We start from the raw sequence: 22,042 nt of genomic DNA, 5'->3' as shown, positions 1-22,042 counted from the left end.
ACTCATATGATAACTGCAATGTTAAAGTGAACTGTAAAGATAAGGAAGTCATTTTTGTCTCTTTATAAGGCTTTGATAAGACTACACCTGGATTATTGTGCACAGATTTGGTCTCCTGGGTTCCAAGGGGAATAAAGAAGCAGTGGAAAAGGTGCAGAGAAGAGTTGCAAAGATTATATCTGGATTATGGAATTTAGATTATGAGGACAGATTGCGAGTATGTGGATTTAGACTGGTTAACAGGAGAAAGAGGGTCTATAAACTTTTGAATGGGTGTTATAGAATATATCTGATGAAATTTTCTGTTATATGGAAGGTGGGGAGAGAACATTGGGGGGGGGGCATCCATGGAAGTTAAGTTTGTTCAGAGTCAAGAAAGGGGTAAGAGCTAGGATTTTCTCCCAGGAGCAGTGAGTGAGTGAAATAATTTGCCTTTAGGGGTAGTGAGTGCCTCTAGTGTGAATGAATTTAAGGGAAGGTACGACAGCTGGTTTTGGTGATTTATAGCCTCCCTCAATGAGTCCTTGACTCTCTGGAGATTTCAGATAGTAATAATAATAATATCCCCTTTCCCCCACCTGTTGTTCTGTCATTTTCATAATATAACAATTGATAACTTTTAAACATTTTTCTTTCTATATGAAATACTTCATAAATATCTGCTATTGAGTTCCAAAAAATGCTGCATTTCTCTCACAGTAATATTATAGTGTTCTATTATAGAGAAATAGTGGATATTAAAGATCCATCATTATTTCAAAGCTAAAAGCTTTGAAATTGTATTCTCATAAGCTCTCTGGTAAAATTGTGAAACAATTTTACCAGAGAGCTTATGAGAATACAATTCTTGGATTCAGAGTTGTCCTAGCTTGCGCTACAGAGTTGCACGAATGCTACTCTGGCAGCTGTATATTTGCTTTTAATTAGTGCATTTGATAAAGGTATCCCTGCCCTGACATCTGCTTTAAAATGGTTGGTTATCTTCCGAGACCAGGCAGAAACCTTAAGCTGGGCAACTCTGATGCTGAGGAATGTATTCTCAGAAGCTGTCTGGGAAAAATTTTGAAACTTTCAAAGTTTCTCCATATGGCTTTGAAATAAATTAAAATGTTCTTTTCACTTCGCACATACTTGAGTATGCATCACACTTCTGTTTTTTCATTTCAGTAATGAAGTGAGAAAATGTGCTGCCATTACGTGTTATTAAGGCGCTTTACTTGAAAATATTAATCTTACACACTTAAAGTGTGAGAAAAACATGTAAATTCTTATTATGAATGCATTTCAATTAAATGACACTTATTTTGGGGTAATTAGAAAGGATTTTATCAATCCTTTCTAATAAATAAATTTTAATTGGTCGCTAATTTGAATTAGCCACCGATTACATCTATTCATTTAGTTTAATATTAACCTTACATGTACATACATACCCCCAACATATGTAATCAGTTATTATTTAATAGATAATAATTTATTTTTTTATATTTTTAATTTCATTAACAAAGTGGTAATTTTAAACACAAAAATTACAATTGGCACAATTGATGCAGAGGGCACTGACTTGTAGAAGTAAGGAGATTCTTGTTCCATTATTTAAGGTTTTGTTTAGGCTACACATGGACTATTGTGCACAGATTTAATGACCTGGTTTTCAAAAGGATGAAGAGATGTTGGAAATAATGGTAATTTCTGACCTCTAGAATATCAAATATGAGGAAAGGTTGAGAAGATGCAATTTACAGAGTATAGTATATAGGAGGAAGAGGGGAGATATGATACCGACCTACAATTAAGTAAGGGGGTTGTTATATGTTGGAGAGGTTCTACAGTAAACAGTGGGAGATCAGGGGAGAACCAGAAGTCATCCTTGGAAGATGTATAAGGAGGGTGTGAGCAGGGGAATGAGAAGCTGGTTTTTTGCATGCAGAGATGTGAATGATTGGAATGCCTTGCCTGAGAGTGTGGTGTCTGCAGAGAATTTGAGTGTGTTTAAGGCATGGTATGATGAGCTGTGTGTATAATAAAAGGACCTCCTAGATAAGTCTTTGACTCCATGGGGTCTTGGGGTAATAATAATAATAATAATAATAATAATAATAATTGAACACCTTATTCTTTCTTAAAACAATAAATCCTTAACTGGGTGAGCAATTTTAATACAGCATTCTTCTAAGCTTATTTTCACGGCTCACAACATGAATTCGCTTAGTGTAATTAAATGCTTGAAAAATTTTAATACTTAAAGAATACCGTTATCTTACAAAAACAAGTTCAAGACTGAGTGCATCATAAAAAGCAAGTACTGATTCTACATTGAGTGCTATCTACTTTCTTGTTTTCGTGAATTTTATTATTTGTCTTCCTTATTAAATTATTGTTTATAGATAATTTATATAAAATCACCCTTCATGATGAACAATAAATGAAATAAAACACAAAGTGAGTTGTGCTGGAGCATCAACTACCATGTTATTGAGTAAAACTTTAGTTTAATATAAACCAAAATCAACACTCGACGTTTCAACCTTCATTTCAAGGTCATCATCTGGAGCATACACAATATATACAGAGAAACAAACTGCACTACAATCTACATGGTTTGCTAAAGTTACTGACCAACCTGTTTCTCTGTATATACTGTGTATGCTCCAGATGATGATGATGACCTTGATATGAAGGTCAAAATGTCGAGTGTTGATTTTGGTTTATATTAAACTAAAGTTTTACTCAAATAACATGATAGTTGTCTCCACAATTTTTCAAAATGTATTCTGATCACCATGTAAGCATGAAAGAAAGGAAAGCATATTTCTCTCTTTATAATGTCTAATGTATAGAGAGAGAGAGAGAGAATTAAATAATGTGGTACTTTATATTGTCAATATACCATTTAGTTTTTTTTTAAACTACTCATGTAGACTGACACCTTGGGCAAGGAAAATGTTTTTGTGGCTACCATGTAGTAGTAGATTTAAGTTGTATTTCTGGAGCCCTGTGTGTATATATATATATATATATATATATATATATATTATTTATTTATTATTTTTACTCTTAGATCTATTCATATTTGGTTCACAGCTTTTCAATGCAGTATTTGAGAAGAATTTTGGAATATGAGTATAACTACTTTTCTTCCATTTAATGAACTATCATCTCAACTTACGGTTAAGAGATCATTGATCTGATAACAGCAATTTTTACTGAAATTTATTTCAATATATAAAATTACACTCCAAATTTTTATTTATTTTTTTATCAATCCCATAAGAGACAGAAGAACCTATAGCAAATCGTGTCATGGTCAGAGTACAGGTAAGGTTTAGGAAAGAAGTTTATTTAAGAAGAATAAAAATTCATTGATTATTTTGAATGTTTATTCATTCAAAATAATCAAATGCATAGATTCATAAGTAATGATCACGAAAAAAGTTTTTATATTGAAAAACATCAACAGAAAGCAATTTTAGACAAGCAAAAGGTCCAGAGTCGGAAATTTTCTTCTTCTATTGCTCTCTCTCTCTCTCTTTCTCTCAAATCACAGAATTCCCAATCTTCATATTAAAAAAAAATGTAAAATGATACATACATATTTCAAGAAGATATTAAAATGAAATAAAAACTGCTTCTTCTCCATTTCACACACATCACATGAAAATAATTAAATAAATTTGGCATATCTCTTGAAATTTAATGGTCTCCATTTAGCATATAGCTGAAAACATATTCAACAGAAATATGAAATATATTAATAATACATTAATACAAAAAATACATTAACACGTTCACTGCCAACTACACGTATACTCATAGTTGGTATATGAGCATCACAAGCCAACTACAAATATACTTGTATGACGCTTACCGCCGGCAACGAGATAACCTGTATGGACCTTGAAGAAGTGAAAATGCTTGGCGTGCGGAGCTAGCAGCGAAAGTGTGTATACTCGTAGATGGTATATGAGCCTCACAAGCCAACTACTCATATGACGCTTACTGCCGGCAACAAGATTACCTGTATACTGACCTTGAAGAAGTGAAAATGCTTGGTGTACGGTAACAAACTATGCCCAAGTAGTGTGGCAGTGAACGTGTTAATATAACATAATGAAATCTTACCTTTATAATATTTTGCGTAGGCTGAATATTTGGATAAGAAAATAATTCAGAAAGAAATGTTGGGTTTGATATTATAATATTTTGACAACTTAATCCAGAATATCCAATTTCACATCTAAAATAAAAACAGTACAGATTAATTATTTTAATAACTTTTAAATTTTAATAACACAGATTCAGCAAATTATATTTAAAACAAGAATTTTAAATATTTATAATCTGATTCTGAAGAGTGGAGAAATTAAAATGTTTTTCATATTAAGATATAACAGAAAAGTACACTGTACTTCCATATGAGAACAGTTGGATGCAACAATTCCTTTCAACTGAGTAAAAATCCCATCGAGGACATGAGAAAAATTTATAGGTTTTGAACAAATGATGAATTAGCCACCAAATAGTGGCAGGTGAGTTTCACCTGAGGTTGGCTGGATTTTTATTCCAGGATATTGAACTTTTCCTCCAGCAAAGCAGATAATAGAGAACAGCAGCATAGAAAGAGATTTTAAAAATAACATGAATATCAAAAAAGGAAAAGTACCTGAATTTGATGGAATACTGCATATGAATATTGAAAAAAGAAGGGGATTGCTTGCATATTAACTATGAAGATTTTACACAAATGCTTGAAGGAAGAATCTCTAGTTGGAATAGCGAGAAAAATATTCTTTTATATAAGAAAGGTTATAAGACTGAAATAAGAAATGACACACATTTTATTATATTAGACGATTTGTATGTTTGTAATGATTTTTCTGACATTTTATTCTTGAAATCTTCTAATTTTTAATGAAGGAAGAGAAATTTCCTGTAAATGTGGAGAAAAGCTTGGACAGATGTTTTTGAGAGATTATAGGTTGAACAACCTATACAATTAATAATCGGACTTAAAGGAACATTTGCTTTATGTATCTTCAGAAGAGCAAAAATTAGGGAGGTCTAGCATGATGAACTCCTTTTTTATTAGTGAAAACTTTTTTATAGTATCTTCATCCCAAGATTGAACTTTGTTCAGAAGATTCTTCTTCTTATTATTATTATTCCAAGACCCCATAGAGTCACAGAAACATCTAGGAAGTCCCTTTTCTCTCTCTCTCTCTCTCTCACTCACTCGCTCGCTCACACGCAGATCATCATACCATGCCGTAAACACATTAAATTCTCTGCAGACACTCTTGGACAAAGCATTCATTCCAATCAATAATTTAGTTTAAATCCATCTAAACAACCTGCTCACACTCTCCTTATATAGCTTCCAGGGATGACCTCTTGTTCTCCCCCCCCTCCAATCTCCCACAATTTTAAGAAACCATTTTCAATGTTAATCCCCTTACTAACTTGAATGACTCTATCATATAATCCCCTCTTCCTCCTATCCACTAGACTCTAAAAATTGCATTTATGTCAACCATTCTTCATATTCAACATTCCAGAGATCAGTAACTATTTTGGTCGATTGTCTCTGGATCTTCTCCAACATCTCTTCATCCTTTTGAAAACCAGGTGACCAAATCTGTGCACAGGAGTGTGGCATCATATAATGGAACCAAAATATCCTTACTTCTACAAGTCAGTGTCCTCACATCATTCTCAGAACTCGTTGTATTGTCCTCACAATTTTGGCAATATGTTCTTTAAATTTGAGATCCTTATCCACCATCACTGCAACATCCTCTTATTTACTCCACCTCCAACAATATACCCCACCAAGAGTAAATTCTACATCCTGTCTTTTTTTCCCCAAATTTTAAAACCTTACATTTTGCAACATTAAACTGGCATCATCCCCATTATTCTGCCAATTAACTCAAAATATTCAAGTCTTCCTGTAAGGCCACAACATCTGCTCTACTTCTCATAGTTTGTCTCAACTTTTCATCATCTGCAAAGAACTGAATATTCCCTTTCAAATCTTTCCCCAATATCATTAACATTGAGGTTAAACAGCAATGGTCCTAAAACAGACCACTGAGGAACACCACTACGAACTTTCTTCTTTTGGGATATTGCTCCCTCCCATACACAACTTGTTGCCTATCAGACAGCCAATCTATAATCCAATGCACTAGTTGGATATTAGACTAGCGCATTGGATTATAGATTGGCTGTCAATCTATAATCCAATGTGCTAGTCTAATAAGTCTTGATAGTCAAATAATAATAATAATACACTAGACTTGATAGTCAAACTAAATGTCAATTTAGTTTGACTATCAAGTTGTTATGCGGTAATCTATGAAAAGTCTGTAAAATCTAAGTATACTATTGTGTATCCATTTTCCACATCCAATGCTGCTGTCACCTTATTATAATAAGTATATTACTAAAACATGACCTCCCTTTAGAAAATTCCTGCTGTCTATCAAAGTTAATACTATTGTTATCAACCCAATTCTCGATATTGATTCTCATGGGTCTTTCCAACACTTTAGCTCTACACACAGAATGGCCTATAATTTGATGCTTGACTTCTATCACCTCCTGTATGAAGTGGTACAATCTTGCCTTCCTTCCACTTCTTTGGAACTTGATCCAATGTAAGACTCATATTAAACAAATATGTCAAGGCAGATGTCAACTCCCTGGCACATTCCTTCAAAATATGTGGTGATATATCATCAAGTCCCAAAGCCTTATTAATATGAAGTTTGTTTAATTTCCCATATACCTCTTCCTCATCATCTACTGCTCTCAAACTCTCCGTGATGTCACATTCAGAAGGATGAAAGAGCTTTATGAATTGCTCGTTAAATATCTCAATGTATATTCTTGCATCAGTTGTTCTTATATCATTTTCTCCAATCAATGCCATCCAACGTAATCATCTTATTTTCACTAGGTACATATACAAAAAAAACTCCCTGGGATAATTTTTGGTTTCATTAGCTAACTGCTGCTTCATATTAATGCTGAACTTTTGCTACCCTTACCAACTGAGTCATCCTCCTGGCCTGTTCTTTGCATTCCTCATGGAACTGATTATTATCACTCCTCTTATGATGCCTTCATAATGTCTTTTTTTTCTCTGTATTGCATGCTTAATTTCTTCATTCATCCATTTCACACCTACCTTATTTACCCTTATGACTTTTGGAATACATTGAGATATTGCTTCTACTAGATAGTTCTTGAATATCACACAAGCTTCATTGATCTCCTTTCCATCCAACTCCTCATTTCATGCAACAGCTGCAAGCTGTCTCCTGAGCTTCTCATAATCACTAGCATTGTAGTTCTGCATATACTTTTCCTTACAGAAGTCCTTACATGGTTGACAACCACCCACCGAGGTAATCACTTCATGGTCACTCTCACCAAATGGAGGAAGATTTGACACCTCATTTACAATAACATTCTCTGATGAGATGATCAAATCTCCAATCAATGCCATCCTGCCATAATCATTCTTAGTTTTACTGGCTACATAATGCTTCTTCCTGGTATCTCCACATCTGGGCCTGGCTCCCACTGAAGAGACCTCAATAAAGGTCGAAACTAGTCTGGGTAGTGGCCCTCCCCTTAATGCATAACATTATACATATCCGCAAGGAGATGTATTTTGCATTATAGGAGATACTGAGATAGGAGTGATGTTACCTTGCTCCACCTTTGCAACAAGTTGCCCGGTGTTGTACTTGTTTCTGATACTTCTAGTATTAATTTTAAATAAATTTAAATTTATTTAAAATTAATACTAGTCATTAATACAGGTCTATAGCAACATCTAACAAAGTATTTCATTCTATTCACTTCTATCTCACATCATTCTACCTCAAAACCATTACCACTATTTCTCCCTTGCATCTTTATCTTATATGGACATAACTCTTTTTAGATCATAAATAGCATTACACCTACCTTTTTACCCTTTCTATCTTCACAAAATACATCATAGTGTACCATCTCTATTCCTGTCAGGATGTTATCTCTCATCCAACCATGTCTCACTTATTCCAACAATTTTTGGGTGAACAATCTCAATCAATGCAACTATTTCATTTCCCTTGTTTCTGATACTTCTAGTATTAATTTTAAATAAATTTAAATAAATAAATACAGGTTTAATCAATCCTATATTTCATCTTAGTCACTGAGACTGAGATGAAATATAGGAATATCAGAGAAATAATATTAAATTGCAAAAACATACAAAAAAATTGCACAAAACAATAAATGGAAAAAATTAGACTGAAAGCCTGAAGTCCTTTGAAGAGCTTAGTAGTTTTCTTCCACTTGATTCTGTGTAAGGTATCCATGGCCCTGGCTCAATAAAGGTCGAAACTAGTCTGGGTAGTGGCCCTTCCCTTAATGCATAACATTATACATATCCGCAAGGAGATGTGTTTTGCATTATGGGAGATACTGAGATAGGAGTGATGTTATCTTGCTCCACCTTTGCAACAAGTTGCCTGGTGTTGTACCACCTTACATCAGTCCTGAAGATACTTTCAGGTGCAAACTTTGTTTGCTCACACTTGGATAAAGGATTAAACTAAATTTATTATAGTCCAACCAAGTGAAAAATAAACCTTCATCATCAGCTCAGCAGTAGGATTGAATGGTATGTTATCACATGTGCTACAAGAATGTGTAAGAGAACCGACAGTATCTCTGGCTAAGCTGTTTAATCTAAGTCTCAGTTCTGGCAGGGTTCAGAAGGAGTAGGAAGTGGGCAAGATATATTACACAAAGGAGGCTTCAATACAGAAGTAACAAATAACAGACTAATTAGTATCTCAGGTGTGGTGATTAAGAAAAAGTTGTTTAAAGGTAAAATTCAGGAATGGGCAGAATGTAAGAATATAGTACTCTGTGGTGGGAAGCACAGCACTATAAAAGTTAGGTCTTGCCTTACTAATTTATTCATATTTTATAAGAATAAATTAGTAAGAGATTACTAAATTAGTAATAAATTATAGAGAGAAAATTGAAATGGATAAGGAAAAATGGCCATATACCATGATACTGCTGTACTTTACAACACATTTGACAGAATACTTCAAGGAAAACTATTACATAAGGGAATGGATATAAAGCTGATGGTATGGATAAGGGAAGAGGCTGACAGACAGGCCAGAGAGTACATGTTGGTGTGGAATCCAGGAGAATGATTGTGACTAGTGGCATGCTTTAAGGTTCTGCACTAGAGCCACTGTTGTTTAAGTTTATATTAATAATATAGGGAATGATTTGGGGATGAGTGTTCAGATGTTTGCTGATGATGCAAACTGGGAAGGATAATATTCCATCTATCCCATAAGACAGTCTTGTTTACACAAAACCTTTTCCAGGCATTCCCAGACATGCTTTCAGGAGCCAGTATGTTCTCTTTTCAAATATCTGATTTTGTTTTCATGGCACATTCATAAAACAGAGAACTGTTGCATAAATAAAGAGTATTATTATATTCTGATAAACTTGTAAGTCACATATGGATTTAATTCTATTATCAAAATGCTAAGCTTTATTCTTTTATTTTTAATAGTTTTCCGACACTTTCATAATGAAAACATTCCTTCATTTTAACAAAGTAAAACCAATGATAATATTAAAAACCTATTTCAAAGAAATGAAAAATGATGATTTTCACAAGTTCTTATTAGTATAAAATTAATGTCAACTTAATTTTCAGCTCTTTTTTTTACTATTTATCACTTTTTACTTATTATTACTTAATTAATTGCTACAAACACACAATTATTTTACATTAAAATATCATAACAGACGAACAAGAGTAAACTAAGAACATTTTGCAGTTTTGTTTCAATTTGCATTAGCAATTTTTGTTGTCAAAATAGTGAATTTTAGGTTGTTGAAAATAATTTTTTTAATTTTTTGAGGAAATTTTGAACCTCCCTATTTGATGTTCTATTTTTTTTTTTGTTTTACATTATGCACACACTAATAAAGGTGATGTAGGGACCCTGTAGGATGATTTAAATAAATTGATAGTGTGACCAGAGGATAATGATTATCAGTTTAATGAGGCAGAGCATAGGGTTATGCAATCTGTATTGAAGACATTACATACTGTGTATTGAACAGATAGTACTGGATTACAAGAAACTGATGAGGCTAAGGATGGAGTGATGGTGGACAGAGAGTTGAGATTCAGGGCAAACTGCAAAAGTTGGAAAAATCACTTAAAAGATTATATGGATGTTGAAGAAAACACATTAATAAATAGGGATGAGATAATTATTATTATAATATATATATATAAGGTTATAATACAGCCATATCTTGACTACTGAACTCTGACTGGGTTTCCTGTGAATGAGGAGGTTAAGAGAATCCAGAGGTGAGTGATCAAGTTGGTGATAGGTTTGTGGAATGCTTCCTGTTAGGAGAGACTAAACGTGTGTGTAGGTCACAAAGTTTAGTTAACAGGCAGAAAGAGGGTCATGATAGAAACTTATAACTTGGTAAAGGGGGTCTATAAGATTGATACAAAAGAATTTTTTTGTTTAACGACCACATGACATGCAGAAGTATTACATACCTCTGCATTCAACTTAGAACTAGTTTTGTGTATCAACAGGTACATTTCATCATAGGAGAGACTAAAGGTGTGTGTAGGTCACAAAATTTAGTTAACAGGCAGAAAGAGGGTCATGATAGAAACTTATAACTTGGTAAAGGGGGAGTCTATAAGATTGATACAAAAGAATTTTTTTTGTTTAATGACCACATGACATGCAGAAGTATTACATACCTCTGCATTCAACTTAGAACTAGTTTTGTGTATCAACAGGTACATTTCATCATTTGGCATACTTACAAAAAAAGGTAAACATATCATATTATGCAATGAAAAAATACAACAAATAAAAATTAAACTAAACAAAAAATTCATGAAAGCAGGTTCACCAGTTTGTAATGTCATGCTTTGTAATGTAATACATGTCATAGCACAGGTCTGTAGATGAGGACCAAACCTGGTTCAGGATCAAGCCTTCTTCATTTTTAGTGCACTGAGGAGGAAGAGTCAGCAGCATTTTGGATGCTACTTGAATTTCCTTACAAAATAGTTATGTTTGATGTAAGACATTTCTTTCTTTCTTTTTTTTTTTTTTTGTCAAAGTATTGGATAACTATCATTGGTTAGGAGAAAAGCTAATCTGGACTTGTGTTTTCTTTTCAACATCTCTGACATGTAGATCTCTCTCTCTCTCTCTCTTTCTGGAACATCTTGTTTGGGGCCAACATATCAAATGCTGTGTAAACATTGAATTTTGCTAACCCCCAGTTTCTTGGAGGTGGGAGGAAGAGGAAGATTTTGGAGGCTGCAAGAATCTGGAGATCTTATATAGTGAAGTGAAAGCCACCTTTATACCATGACTGGGAAGAAAATGAGAGATGTTGTCTGTAACACTATGGATGTAAAGGATTACCAACAGAGACTATTGTCCAGGTGGCAGTGTATAGAAAATACATTTTTTAACCTCAGGATAGATACTGGGAAAAATACAAGGTTGTGCCTTCTTGAAAGGTATAAAGTACAATCTCCTTCAAGCTATACCAAAAATTAACTACACTTATCCACTCACTTAAAGATCCTCATCTAGATCATTCTGTTTTCTACAGTATCCCTTGCTATTGCAAACTAACTTATGTTGGACGAACTGGAAAAACAGCAAAAATCAATGTGGAAGAATATAAAAACTATGTCCATTATTTGCACTAATACTAATTCTGGAGTAGCAGACCATGCCATGGATACATATCACCAGATATAATGGGGAAAAAATCTTCCTTTAGAAAGGCAGATATAAATCTGATAGACTATTTCTAGCATCCACCACAGCACAACATTCTCAAATCATAACAAATTCAGCTGCTTCACTTCCAAAAATCTGGAAGACCATCATAATGAGACCTTCAGCACAATGCAATCTATTTCTTTGTGAATTAAGACTATGAAAAGGATATAGTGAATAATAAATAAAACCTAAGCCATGCTACAAGACACATATTTAATGGAAGATAGCTTAATTCATGTAGTTCCTGTATAAGAAAAGCATGAATAAACATTGAAGTAACCTTTAGTTGTAAAAGTAAATATTGTAATGCAAATAATTAATTAGTAAAAAATTATTAAAATTTATTAACTATACCAAAAAAAATCATACTTGCAGCCCTCTGTGGTACATTTTCCATGATTACTACAAGCATTTGGACATAATCCAATAAAAACTAGAAGTAAATAAAATATTAAATATTACACATCAAGTAAATATTATAATATGAAGATTATACAGTTTCATAGCATAAACATTCAATAATGCTATCGGAAAAAAAAGTAACATTTATGAAAATGTAAGGGCACACTTTACAGGAACTGTTTATGATTGCTCAAAATATAACAGGGATAAAGACAAGATGATGCAATATGCAAGCATCACGAAAGTTATTACAGCAACCAAATTTAGAACCAGAGCCATTTAAAATAGTAGGAAACTTCATCAAATATGAATATATGCCAGTGCATATCATAAAAATACAGCATACAAAATGTCATTTGTAAAAACTAACTTTCATTTTAATTTAACCTAAAATAATCTAACTTTAATTAGGAATATACATAACTGACAAAGTGACTGATGCTGCTTTTTATATCATATGAAAATAAAACAGCCTTGTGGAAATGGTGTTTGTATCCATAGCACTATGCCTTCTATAGAAATATTGTTTAAATTCAGTTTTAGTTGCCAACTATTTTCCTAAACCTCACTCTGACTAGTTCCTGAGTTACTCAATTTCTGGCACAAGCGAGTAGGTTTTTTTTTTTCCCCAGAAAGTTGGGTGTTTGAATTCTACAACTCAAGAAAATTGGCCACAGAGCTCATGTTATTTCAGACAATAATATATAGTGTTAAGGTCAGGGACCACTGACCTTAAGAGTATATATGGTGGCAGTTTTCTACTGTACTCTCTTCTCAAGATGTCGTTTAAAATCATTGGTAGTCTTGGGCCATCTATCTGTGGCTGACAAAGGATGGAGTTGTCCCCATCTCTCCCAGTTTCCAAAAACAAAAAAAAAAAGTCAGTGTGCTAAACAGCCTTGCTTTCTCCCTTTGGAGAATAAAAGGCATTAGTGAATTTATTTTATCCAACCAGAGAACAGATCCTCATTGATAGTGAGTGGGGGTGGGGGTAGAGGGTAGTGTGAGGTAGAAGTTAACAGTTGGATGCTGCTATAGGCCAGACCTCTTCTGAAGGTCAAAGCAAATGGCATTGATAAAAAAAAAAAAAACTTAACAGAATACAAGAACTATCATTATGAGTAACTTTAAATATTGGTATTATTACATGGGCATTTCTAGCATGCCTGAAGACTAATCATGGGAGATCTGCACTAGCAATTATTTACAATACCTATCATTGTTCATTAGGAACACTTCTAGCAACATATTTCACTCATTTACCCACGTCCTTGCTAACTACACAATTTCTGCACGAGGCTAGAGATATATTCCTCTTACACAACTTCTGGGAGTGATCCCATATTTTTCCAGTCATAAACGGAAAATTTTTTTTAGCAACTACTCTATAAAACCTATTATAAAGCTCATTAAAACATATAGAAACTTATATGTTATATAACTTATTTTCCTATAAGATCAGTAAATTTTGTTGATATATTAAATGTTTTCTTAGATTAATTGGTGTATCTTTAGTATATTAAGTGTGGTTTTTAGTGTATTTAGTAACATAATTGTAGAAATATTGTTAGTTTTTAATACTTAAGAATGGCATCAAAAACTTGTCTAAACAGGGTAATATGTAAAGCAAAAGTTAAAGTAGTTACTACAGAGGAAAACATTTGTCCTGATAAGCAGAAATGTTGCATCACTAATGATGATAATACATCCAAGGATAATCTTACAATGGAAATATCCTGATTAAAAGAAATCATGTTATTAGAAAATTGACTAAAGAATTGGAAAAAGTGGGAGAAAAAATGTTTACTAAACAGAATAGGAAAGATGTTGAAAGTTTATTTTTCACTAGGTTAGACTATAATAAATTTAGCTTAATCCTTTATCCCAGTGTACTTTCGACCTTTATTGAGGTCTCTTCAGTGGGAGCCAGGCCCAGAGTTGGAGATACCAGGCAGAAGCAGTAGCAAGGTCATCTTTGTACTTACCCAGGTAAGATAGGACAACACTATATTCAGTCCTGAAGATATTTTCAGGTGCAAATTTTGTTTGCTCTCACTGGGATAAAGGATTAAACTAAATTTATTATAGTCTAACCTAGTGAAAAATAAACTTTCAACATCTTTCTCTAAATCCAGAGTAATTTAATAAAAAAAAGGTGGCAAACCTTTTGGCAACTCCTATAGGTAAAGATGACCTTGCTACTGCTTCTGCCTGGTATCTCCAACTCTGGGCCTGGCTCCCACTGAAGAGACCTCAATAAAGGTTCGAAACTAGTCTGGGTAGTGGCCAATCCCTTAATGCATAACAGTATACATATCCACAAGGAGATGTGTTTTGCATTATGGGAGATACTGGGATAGGAGTGTTAGTATCTTGCTCCACCTTTGCTACGAGTTGCCTGGTGTTGTACTACTTACCCAAGTAAGATAGGACAACACTATATTCAGTCCTGAAAATATTTTCAGGCACAAACTTTGTTTGCTCTCACTGGAATAAAGGATTAAACTAAATTTATTACTTTAGAATAGGAAAGATGATCAGAACAAGAAGAGGAAGGAAAGCACTAAACTAGGTAAGAATAATAATAATAAAACGGTAAGCCAATTAAAATCTAAGAAAAAAGAAAAAAGTAGTGATGTGGTATGGCGATTCAATTATAAAATTTGCACTTGCCAATGGAGTCACAACTTCTAGCTTCCTGAGGAGAAAATTAAAGATAGAACAAAAATAATAGAAAAACAGAAAAGAAAAGGGATGGTAGTTCATGTTGAAACTAATGATTTTAGTGGTGACAAATATAATATGAGAAAGGATATGCCGGCATGGTTTGGCCGAGTGGTTAGCATATCCGCTTTCCAGCCAAAAGGCTGTAGGGTCGAATCCTGCCATGGGCATGGATGTTTGTGATTGTCTGTGAAAATAGTAGTGGTAGTGCTTGACTGTATATGGCATTGGTGTAGATGATGAAGCTATTTGTGGTTGGTGGAGACGGAGAGTTGTAGAGTAGGTGTCCTCCCTCGATGAGTCTTTGGACTACCTGGAGGTGTTATGTAATAATAATAATAATAATAATAATATGAAACATCTGTTTGAAGAAACGAAAAAGCAAAAGTGAGAAAGTAAAAATTGCAGGTTTGCTACTGAGATATGACAGTACCAAGTTAAAAAGAAAGGCTATGTCAACAAATGATTACATGCACAGGCTGTGTGGATGTGAGATTTTAGATGTGTGGAGTGTGTTTGATAGCAGAAAAGACTTGTTATAAGAGGTTGGCCTACACTTGAATGGATTTGATATCAGGAACCTGGAAAAATTACTTATTGGGATGAGACCTAATGCAGAGAATCAGAGAAACTAAGTGATCATGGGAGAAATGGTAAGAATGTGTTTGAAAGTTCAGCTATAGTATGCAAACATGATAAAGGTATGAATGGCATTGAACATGGTTATGCATCTGGCAAAGGGATGGAAATGTACACTTTGAGTTGACCTTCTGAGTGAATCTGGGAAAAATCTGAGTGAAAAAACCTCTACATTCATATGAGACCGGCTAACTTACCTTTGGTCGAAAGACACCAGATAAAGGTTCCTTTTGGACGGAAATCAAACCCAGGTCTTTCTGACAAAAGGGCTTCGTCTATACTGACTGAGCAACAGAGGTTAATTGCAACTATTAAGAGTTTTACTATACAAAGAAAAGTACAATGAAGATTTCTGTTGAAGTCAATTGTGATATGCTTGACTCTTATTCAGCCTCACACTTCTTGAAGAAATGTGGTGTTTGCATTCAACCTCCCATTCTGCTTTAAATTCTCATCTTTGATGAGAATTTAGAATAGGAAATGAATGTTTCCATAGCAGTAATAGTTGTTATTAACTTGATACATGAATGTAGAATGTTAATTTGTAAAAATCAAATCAACTTCTTGGTAGCACATTCTAATGAAGAGCTGAGGATGAATTGAGGAGAACAATGTGTCTTCCAGATATTCCTGGCTCATAATTAGTCAAAGACACAAAGAGGAATTCTGACTTTATTGCATCATCCCAATTTAAATCAAAATGATGGCTGACCATCCTTACCTAAAGTTTAGGATATCTGATCTTTAGATATCTAATTTTTTTTTAAATGCATTACAGATAGCTCTAATATTGTTATTTAGATCTAATTAGTCAGTATCCTTCTACCATGCAACACGTTACTTTTGTTAATGAAATACTATAAGTCCAGCCTTGATTTTGGCCTTTGTTTACATGCTTATGTCGATATCATTGTGAGAACAAATGACTCAGTATCTCTAGCAGTTAGATCGGTGCAGCTGGAAAAAGAAAACTAGTTGGAGTTGTGCACATTAAAATCTTCAAGCAAAATAACTTCACTATTAGGAATGTTAGACTGGAGGAAATCAAAAATTCAGAACAGTTGGTGTTATTCTGAAGAGCAATAGTAGCAGCAAATAAATTTGATAGAATGGAGAGAGTTATCATTATTATTTGACACCCCCAGGGAATCCAAGGATTCATCGAGAGAGGGCACCTGCTCTACAACTCTGTCTCCACTACTCAATCCACCAACTGACCACAACTACACCAATGTCATCTACCGCAGACCACCACCACCACCACTAGTATTTCCACAGACACTCACAAACATCCATGCCCACAGCAGGATTCGAACCCGCAGCCTTTTGGCTGGAGAGTGGATATGCTAACCACTCAGCAGCCAGGCCAGCATTTTCAACCTGAGGAGAAAAAAAAAAAAAAAAAAAACTGAGGTACTACTTTGAAATTCTCTGACTTAGTATATCAGAATGAGCATATGTCCTCTTTGAAATGAAAACATGTAGATTGTGAAGATAAAAATGTAAGATCAAAGTAGGAAAACTGCAGTGAGGAGTGACTGGGAAAAAAAAAAAAAAACTGAAATGCTTGAAGAAGTTGAAATTTGAGTTTATGTTAAGAAATGTGCTTGTGAGTTTTGCTGATTGGAGATGGACATTGAGGATATGCATATACTTGTGTTTGAAGGTTTTGGAGATTTTTTTTTTTTTTTTTTTGAAAATAATCTATTTTTCTTTGCTTGAATTTCAGAGTAGCTGATTGAGATGAGTTAAAATTGTTACAGACATAGAACATACAGTAACCCTACAGAGAATTTCAACCAACTTTCTGCAAATCATTACCGCTGCAATTCAATTCCCTGCAGGCACATCTAGCAGAATAATGGGAGCATGCTTATCTGATTTAAATATTAATATTTAGTTTATTTAATAGTACCATTTATGTAATGTAAATATCTTGACATCTTTCTACTGTAATGGAACCATGCCAATACAAACTTAAACAGACTGATTGGAGTACTACCAATTATTGCATACATTCTTGTAACACACAGCCAAATGTCTCATCTAATTCCAGCTCTGTACACAATGACATTTTGTAATATCCTAAGCAACTCCAGTTCACTTATCTTTATTCTCGCACTGGTCCATGTCACATCAGCCACTGCAATTCTTTACCAGAATGACTGGAAAATAGCCATGTAACATTAACTGTATTAAGATGTTTTAATATTTAGTACATCCCAAGGCTACATACCAAGAAATGTGATGTTATGAGATTCTGAGTTGTTTGTTTTTGTTTTCAAATAAAAATCCCTCCTATAAAAAGATATAAATGTACTGTATGGTAACACATACTACACTGAGTGCTATAATACACTATCAACATCGATCATTACAATAAGAGAGCCTGCATAGCTCAGTTGGTATAGACGAAGCCTTTTGGCCAGAAAGACCTGGGTTCGATTCTCATCCATGATATGAATGACCTTCATCTGGTTTCTTTCAACTAAAGGGTTAGCTGGTCTCATACAAAGGTAGGGGGTTTCTTCTCCCAGAAACTCGGGTTTTTTGTCCCTCACAACAGACAAACCGGTCCTGTGAAAACACACTGCTACAGTCAAAAATACATACTTAATCCTTCATTAGGAAGGCTCAACAATCCTAAGCAGCAGTCAAGGAATGGGGGAGGACCCCCACACACACACACAAATAAAATAAATTACAATAATGAGCTACGAACTCTACTGAGCAGGCAAATAATCTACAGGGGATTTCATAAAGCCATAAATTGAAGAAAGGATTTTATACAGTATAGGTGGAATACAAGTTGAAATCTTTCAGCATAAAAAAAGAGAGGATAGAGAACAAGTTTTCATCCTTGAGAGGTAAATGGGAATGCAATTAGTAAAGATAAAGCCTAGATGTTTCCTGTTTATTCATTCACACCATCTGTAGGTGGTGTGAAATATTAATATAGAATATTAATGTGAAATATTAATGTAAAATATTAATGTAGGTGGAATGAAGAAATAAAGGTACCTGGAGAGTTCATAATGGAATAGTTACACATATCATAGTGAGGATAAAGTGTTTAAGATAATAAAGACATAATAAATAATACTAAACACTAGGTTTAATATAATATAGATAGTTAAACCTAATGGTTTACTTTTAGAAAAAAACTAGGAGAAATATCCATCTTACCAACAGACATTCTAGCTGGTCTAGATATTGTATTGTTGTTCACAAGTGATCCTGTAGATGAAGTTATGGCACTTGTAGATAATCTTCTCCTTCCCGACATCTCCCAACTATTTAAACATTGTCTGAACTCAAATTATTTCCGATGGAATGGGAAAATCCACAAACAACTATTTGGCCTTGCAATGGGAAGCCACCTATCTCTTCCATGTGCTGACTTATTCATGAAAAACTTTGTAAAATATTTCTTGCTATCTACAAATCCTAAACCATCACTTTGTTATCTATGTATCTCCATCTTTTGGTGGAGATACATAGATAACATATTTATAATCTGGAAACATGGTGTGGCTGAGTTATATGATTTTCTTTCATCTATAAGCTCCTTCCAGAAAATCAAATTCACTTTAAAACTTGAAAATGAAGGAAAATTACCTTTCTTAGATGTTTAAATTTCGAAAAAATCAGGAAGTCTCACTTAGTGTATACACTAAGTCCACTCACACAGGCCTATATTTCTCTTCATTGCACCATGTATCACAAAAACTAGGTATTATATATAACACTGAAAAAAGATGATCTCTATTATAGGAGATGAATACTCTTTCAAAGAATACTCTTTCTCCACAACAGATCCCTGAAATTCACTATAGAGCCTCGGTTCCCATCCCTTATATTGGCAAACTTTCTCTCAAAATCGCCACTCTCTTGAAATATCATGACATATGAGTGGCTTTCAAGCTCATTATGACTATATGAGCTCTGTTGCATTCACCTAAAAATGACAACCCTTTCAACAAATATCCTGGAGTTTTCAATATTCTATGTTCTCGTGGCCTTGTTTACAGAGAACAAACATCTAAAAGTTTGGAAATTAGGCATAAAGAGCATGTTGGAGATGTCAATAAGAACAGAGAAGACAGCTCAGGCCTGGGATTCCACCTCTTCCACACTTACCACAATATTGAATGGGATAAGCCCTCCATACCTTACATAGAAGACAACTTCAGTGCCCATAACATCAAAAAGGCTATGATGGTTATCCACTCACAAGGCAATCTCAGCAGAAACCAAGGAATGATTTTATGTGACATTTGGTAGATCTTTCAGCATGTCAGACTTTAACTTTTCTGCCAACTATCATGCATATCTGCTGAACAATGACTGACCCATGCCAGCTTCCATGCTCCATGTGTTTCTGTTTTTTTTTTTTTTTTACTTTTGTGTAATGGTTCCTACATGTTTGGTTTGAGTTATGTAATGACTTATGTGTACTGCTTTTTGTACCACAAACTACTAGCATATGAGGCAAAACTAGTAGGTTTAATTTTCTATATTATGACCGATTAAACCCAGTATCAGTTATCATTTGTCACATTCCTTTTTGGTCAAAAAAATCTACATTCTCATAACAAGGACATCTTAAACAAGTTAAATTATAATAGACAAGAAATGAAATTATTATTTAAATCATTCACACAAGCATAAGCAAATGAAGATTGCACATGAAGTATCATTATAATTAGGCTACTTGCATAAAAAGGCTGTTAACTTTACATTGATTGCCTTAATATCCTATAATGTGTATATTGCTACACATTTCTATGACATCCCAAACAATAATTCCAGACGATTAATTATTATATTGAATGCCTAAGAAGAACGCTTGTTTCAAACCATTTATCCTCAACATTCCATGTGGTACAATTGTCATTATAACACTTTCACACAGAGACCCAGCATTCAGATGATAATGTAAATGCCAATGAAAACACTAATATGATAACAGTGCATGATTCAACAGAAGCAGAAAACAAAAAATATAATGCTGTCATCCTCTACTTCCTGAAAATATATGGACATTAACAAGTTAGCTGAAACATGTAACTTCAATCCTAAAAAAAATTGTTCAAGCGACTTGTGACACACTGACAAGCAGCTCTGAACTCATAACTGCTATAAATAGTAAATTCAAAGGCACTCCATCTCCATAATGATCCTAATGCCACCTGTCTCCAGATTTTAACCTTTGGCCAGTGGGAACAAGGTCACCAATTACATTTTCAGAGGAGGTAAAACACCATAATGGCAATGAAGTCAATGGTCCATCACCATAACAGTAATGGACCACTGTCTTATCAACTAGCAATGCTGATGTGGAAAAACAAGTGTTACTAACAGCCAACCTGAAAACCAACATTCAGATTATTGCATAGAGAACATGTTTGGCCTAAGTGGTCAATAGCAGAACCTTCCAGCTCCAACCTCAATAATATCTATTACCACTTCCAGACTGCAAAAACTCCTCTGCTTTTCCTAACAGAAACTCAAATTGTAGATTCCTCAAGTACTGTTCATTTCAACTTTCCTAACTGCACTTTTTGACTCATCTCCACCCAAAGGTGGAACATATGCATATGTTAGCTCTGATATACCATGTCAAAGAGTACCCAACTTAGAATCTCCTTTGGCTGAAAATCTCTCTACCACATTAAACTAAATTTGTTTGCTGCCTATCACTCTCCTAATGCCACCAACCATTCTGAATCTTTTGGTTCCCCTCTCTCTAAATGTCAATTTTCTTCAATCTAATTTTCCTAACAGTAAGGTCATTGTCCCTTGGGAATTTTAATGTTCACAGCACCAAACTGGCTTCCCTCTTCTAACTCATCTGATAAGTCAGGTAGAGATGCTGAGACACATATCATTCACATGCCCAACTAAATACAAGATAACCCTAACCACTCTCCAAATACCTTACATCTTCCTTATTGGTGACAATAATTATAACAAAAATACAAGATAGCCCTAACTACTCCCCAAACATCTTACATCTTCCTTGCTAGTGAACCTTCTGAGTCTAGTGTGAATGTTGTGAGTCCTTTAGGTAATTCAGACCATAACCTAGTGCTGATCTTTTCCCAAATTAAGCAACATACACAGCCACTCCTATGAACATGCTGTATGGCATTATAAAAATGACAAATTGGATTATTACAAATTAAAGATACCAAGAAATTATATACTTGATTTAATCCTTTATTCAAATGTAAGCAAACAAAGTTTGCACCTGAAATATAATCAGGACTGGGGCAACTCGTACATAGAAGCTAATGACTTTACATCGCTTGCCTTACTATCTCATAATGCAAAGCACATATCCTTATGGGTATGTATAATGCTATGCATTATGGGAAGGGTCACTACTC

General features: G+C 34.1%; 1 protein-coding gene across 1 annotated transcript in view; it reads right to left on the bottom strand.

Annotated features, from left to right (window-relative positions):
• LOC150108407 (reelin-like) overlaps positions 1-22,042 on the bottom strand; it is a 920,570-nt gene that overhangs the window by 629,445 nt on the left and 269,083 nt on the right. The window contains exons 15-16 of the mRNA XM_090390755.1: positions 12,255-12,318; positions 4,123-4,237 (exon numbers count right to left, since the gene is read on the bottom strand). Coding sequence (XP_090246881.1) covers positions 4,123-4,237; positions 12,255-12,318 — 179 coding nt within the window. The remainder of the gene's footprint in view (positions 1-4,122; positions 4,238-12,254; positions 12,319-22,042) is intronic.

This window comes from Typopeltis vanoorti, chromosome 3, assembly GCF_054136105.1.
Source record: "Typopeltis vanoorti isolate ZY-2024b chromosome 3, IOZ_Tvanoo_1.0, whole genome shotgun sequence".
Lineage (NCBI taxonomy): Eukaryota > Metazoa > Arthropoda > Arachnida > Uropygi > Thelyphonidae > Typopeltis > Typopeltis vanoorti.
Note: the sequence above shows the minus strand (reverse complement) of the source record. Positions and strands in the feature narration are given on the sequence as shown.